Source organism: Cyprinodon variegatus, unplaced genomic scaffold (assembly GCF_000732505.1).
Source record: "Cyprinodon variegatus isolate N-32 unplaced genomic scaffold, C_variegatus-1.0 Scaffold1075, whole genome shotgun sequence".
Taxonomy (NCBI): Eukaryota; Metazoa; Chordata; class Actinopteri; order Cyprinodontiformes; family Cyprinodontidae; genus Cyprinodon; species Cyprinodon variegatus.
Window position 1 is genome coordinate 41,221 of NW_015151528.1, and position 4,912 is coordinate 46,132.

At 43.6% G+C, this 4,912-nt stretch overlaps 1 protein-coding gene across 3 annotated transcripts in view; it reads right to left on the reverse strand.

Annotated features, from left to right (window-relative positions):
• Nucleotides 1-4,912, reverse strand: part of ccdc22 (coiled-coil domain containing 22) — a 70,271-nt gene that overhangs the window by 23,305 nt on the left and 42,054 nt on the right. For all 3 annotated transcript variants that reach the window (XM_015400124.1, XM_015400123.1, XM_015400125.1), the window contains 3 exons: nucleotides 2,334-2,453; nucleotides 2,133-2,249; nucleotides 1,959-2,060 (listed from right to left, as the gene is read on the reverse strand). In XM_015400124.1, the coding sequence (XP_015255610.1) occupies nucleotides 1,959-2,060; nucleotides 2,133-2,249; nucleotides 2,334-2,453 (339 nt within the window). The remainder of the gene's footprint in view (nucleotides 1-1,958; nucleotides 2,061-2,132; nucleotides 2,250-2,333; nucleotides 2,454-4,912) is intronic.

Sequence of the window (4,912 nt, forward strand, 5' to 3'; positions counted from 1 at the left end):
AACCACAAAGGACGACCTAGGAGTAGGACGCCGAAAGAAAGCACTGGAAGCCACAGGTTGGTCCTGTGGAGCATCCAGCTGCAATCCGGCAAGAGCATTTCTCACAGTGCCCACTACTGAACCATCGCCCTTAAGGGATTCAACCAGCCCATTCATCCCCTCCAGCTCAGAAGCAAGCTGGGCCACTTGCCGAGACATGCCCTCTAAAATCCTGGAGCACCTCATGCTCCTCTTCCGTGGAGGCCCCATAGCCTCAGGAGCCACACGTTTCACAGGCTGGCTGGCGCCTTGAAGCTCAGCCAAACAAGCATCACCTGGGACATAGGCAGGACAGAACAATTAGGACAGGCCGCATCAGTCAAAGCCTCCTTTAGCTGATCCAGTCCCAAACAAGAGAGACACAAATCATGCCCATCCTCCAACTGGAGAGGGGCCAAACAAGCTCTGCAGCACGGCACGTCCAACATCTCACGCTCACAGGGCCAGGTCAGGTCAAGCTGAAATCGCCACTCTTGACACTTAACCCGAGCGAACAGGTCGGGAAACCCGATCGAGCAGAAAACGCCACCAGGGGTTCCCCAGCAGCAAGGCTGCAAGCAGGACTAGCCAAGCTGCCCACGGGCTGCTGAGAGGATGATGGTTGCGCCGGCTGAGGTCCGCTTTTCTTGCAGTCAAACACCAAGCAACTTTCTGCTCTTAAATTGTTTCTGTGCACGATGTATTGCATTGCGCACTATTGGCATCAGTCTTAATAAAGTGAAGCCACACTTTTGACCTGGGGAGCATTTTAAAGGGGTTCCACGACGCTCGCAACCAGTTCACAACAGATACACATGAACCCTGGCTGTAGGCGTGACCACCTATGTATTTTTCCTGGATGACGCAATCAAGTTAAGTGTTACAGCCAATCACAGAAACTTGGCACCGAAAGACGAGGCATGTTTCGATACTCTGTAGAACCGAAGCATTTCGGTCGGTACCATAAAAAAAACGATGTTCGGTACCCAGCCCTAAGCACGGCAGTGAAAGTAAAAAGCAAGCCCAAAAACGGCTACCAATAAACAAATAAGCAAGCCTTAAAAAACGACTGCTATGACTGGTAGGCAAGCCCGAAAGCGGCTGCACATTAAACAAAATGCGAGCCCGGAAAACGGCTGCTATCAGAAAATATAGGCAAGCCCAAAAGCGGCTGCAAAATAAACATAATGCAAACCTGAAAGCACCCGAAAGCGGCTGTACAATAAACAAAATGAAAGCCCGAAAGCGGGTGCCCAATAAACAAAATGCAACCCCGAAAGCGGCTCCAAAATAAATGAAATGCAAGCCCGAAAGGGGCTGCACAATAAACAAAAAAGCAAGCTCGGAAGCGGCTGCACAATAAACAAAAAAGCAAGCCTGAAAGCGGTTGCACAATAAACAAAAAGCAAGCCCGAAAAGTGGATGCTACAGTAGTAGGCAAACACGAAGGAGCTGTACAGTAAACAAAAATGCAAGCCTGCGACTGCCAGTTAACAAGCTGGTTTGAGTCAGCTAACGTAAAGGCACCTGCAACAGAGAGTCGCGGTGAGAACGGGTCACCATTTGCTGTCGATAAGGAGAGAAAAACTTACCGGACGAAGAAACCAAAAAGTATTAACGAAGAGCTTGCAAAGCCTTCGGAGGGCGAGATGATCATCGCAACTCCGACCTAAGTCTCTAGGCTACCAGAGATAAGCAACAACAGTGTCTTACCACCTGTTCAACCTGCATCCGAGAAGACGAAAAGGTACTGAGCTATCGTTCTCACGTGATTATATAGGCTCACCAGTGTCACCGGGGGTCACATGTGACTATGTTGGTAAGATTCTCGACCTGTGCATGTGCAAGAGTGATCATTCATGCTTCAAGCACCGCCTCTGGTGGTCAGTAGGAATGAAATAGAACTAACAGATATTTAGATGTGAAGCTGCGTGACTTACCAGCTGCTTATATGATTCTTCCTTCTTCTTTGCGTCCTCTGTGGCCATGCAAATTTTTTCATGTAGATGCTTGATCTCTGAAAGTTTTGTAGAAGACTCCAGCTGAGGAAAAAGGGACAACAATAAAACCATCTGAATTTACAGAGTGCATATCGAATTTACTGCACCACTTACGTCCTTGCTGCTGCAGATTTGTTTTAGTCTGCGTAGTTCTTCAATTAGTGGAGCACGATGTTTTTCCCACTGAGATGCCAGATTTACCACCCGACTTGCACCAGTTTCCACCTGAGACTATTGGAGGGAACAGAATGAGTGGTAAGAAAGGAAAAGCCTTGCTGAAAGGTTTACCACGTGATTACAGAGATACATTTTTACCTGAAGCTTCTGCAAGTTGTTGTCTGCATCTGGCAACAGTTCTAGAGTTGTCTTTTTTACCTGCATATCCTCCTGATTTTTAGCATTTTCAAGCTCCCTCTGCTTCAGTTCATCAAACACCTACAGAAAAAATGTTAGATTTTATACAATAGTAAAAACCTCTGCAGTCAAACCAAAGATTAGGCAAGGATTTGGTTTTAGGACTTAGGTCCTGACCTTCTGAAGGTTTGTGTGTCTTAAAACAGCTCCAACATGTTTGTATAGGCAGAGCCTGTCTCTAAAGAAGGTGTAGTGTTTTGCGTTTGATTTGCAGATGGCCGGTGCAAATCATTTTTTTGCATGTGTGCTTCTATCAATATGCAGATCATATTCTAATAACCAACCAGTAAATTTAGACATTTTCCACATGCAAAGCAATTCATCAAATCCAAAACCAAACTTTCTTTCTGTCCTTTTTTTCCCTGCATTTTTTATTGATGTTCATAGCTTTTAGAGAAAGGCTACAAGGTACACTCTAAATATTTTATATTATCATCATTATTTTAGGAATAATAAATATCTTAATCTCCATGGATTTGTATTTCAACTTTCCTTTTTAGCCACTTTTAAACTGCTTCTACACGCTGCTCATTTTCATGGGCGGAAGTAGACCAGTTTGCATGTCTTAACATGCATATGCAATTTAGTGGAATCTCTGAAGATCGAGGCCTTAATCTTTTACAGGGTAATTATTTTACTACAACCTATGAGGGTGTATGCAACACCCGTTTGTCAGCAAATACACTACATAATATTTCAACTGACATGAAATTCATACCATATGGTATCACTAATCCAGCAATTCCTAAAACAAACAGAACCATAAAATATTTGTACAGCTATAGCGGGCTTTCAGTCTTTAAATTTTCCCACATTTCATTAAGTCCCAGCCTTATTCCATAAGAATAAGAGTAATTAATCTCTTTCTTCTAAAAGCAAAACCCACTTATGTCAATGTAGAAATGTTTTTTTTTTCCATTTTGAATTTTCTTTTTTTTTCTTTTTTTTTTCAAAATAGAATACTCGGAATTCACAAGTATACACAACCTTTGCTTAGTAGTTTGTTGATCCATCTTCAGCAACAATCTCAGCAGAAATTCTTTACTGAATATGACGCCATCAGCTTATACCACAGATATTTAGGCAGTTTTTTCCATTTTTCTACGCCAAACATCTTAACACTAGATGTCCCGGAGAATTCCAGTTTTCCTGCAAGCCCCCCTCCCCTCTTCAAGTTCGTGTATTCACTCTGACTTGCTAAGTGTCCATGTTGTAATGCAAATAACCTGTGATGCGACCAGCTCTCCTAGACGAGACTGGATAAAGGCTGAAACAAACTGGCATCAGAACAAGAGCATGCTCCAAACACTTTTCATTACCTGCCCCTGAAACATCAGACCTTTTTGCAGGAATGTCTTGATAAGTCATATCTAAATTTTTTATTTAAGCAAACACTATTGAACAACCAGATATCACACGGGTCCTTGTTCCTGAGCTGAGAACAGGTCATAACCTGAATTAAAAAAATTATTATTTAATGACCCGCGGAAACCCTGCTTTTAACATTCAGAAAATATTACCCAACGAATGAAAGAGGTCTTTAAATTGAAAGCAATGTGTGGCATGTTAATTGACTCACATTTAGGTGGGAAAAGTGGTGTTGCTTTTCTTTTTTTTTTGCCAGTGTATCAATCCTGGAGTTAGTTTTGTGGTGGCAATTCTCAAAATAGCTCTGTGGTGTTGATCAGTTAACAGGGATTTGTGACAGGCTTTGTTGATGTTCAAGACCAGCAAGCGCCAGGACAATCTCTTAAAAGTGTTTCAGCTGTGGGATCGGGCTACCAGCAGTGCAGAGCTTGCTCAGGAATGGCAGCAGGCAGGTGTGAGTGCATCTGCACGCAATGTGAGGCTGAGACTCTTGGAGCAAGGCCTGGTCTTAAGGAGGGCAGCAAAGAAGCCACTTCTCTCCAGGAAAAACATCAGGGACAGACTGATATTCTGCAAAAGGTACAGGGAGTGGACTGCAGAGGACTGGGGTAAAGTCATTTTCTCTGATGAATCCCCTTTCCAATTGTTTGGGACACCTGGAAAACATCTTGTCAGGAGAAGACGAGGTTAGCGCTACCACCAGTCTCGTCTCATGCCAACTGTAAAGCATCCTGAAACCATTCATGTGTGGGGTTGCTTCTCGGCCAAGGGAGTCGGCTCTCTCACAGTTTTACCTAAAAACACAGCCATGAATAAAGAATGGTACCAGAATGTCTTCCGAGATCAACTTCTCCCAACCGTCCAAGAGCAGTTTGGTGATGAACAATGCCTTTTCCAGCATAATGGAGCACCTTGCTATAACTCAAAGGTGATATCTAACTGGCTCAGGGAACAAAACAGAGATTTTGGGTCCATGGCCTGGAAACTCCCCTGATCTTAATCCCATTGAAAACTTGTGGTCAATCATCAAGAGACGAGTGGACAAACGAAAACCTAGGAATTCTGACAAAATGCAAGCATTGATTGTGCAAAAGTGGACTGCTATCAGTAAG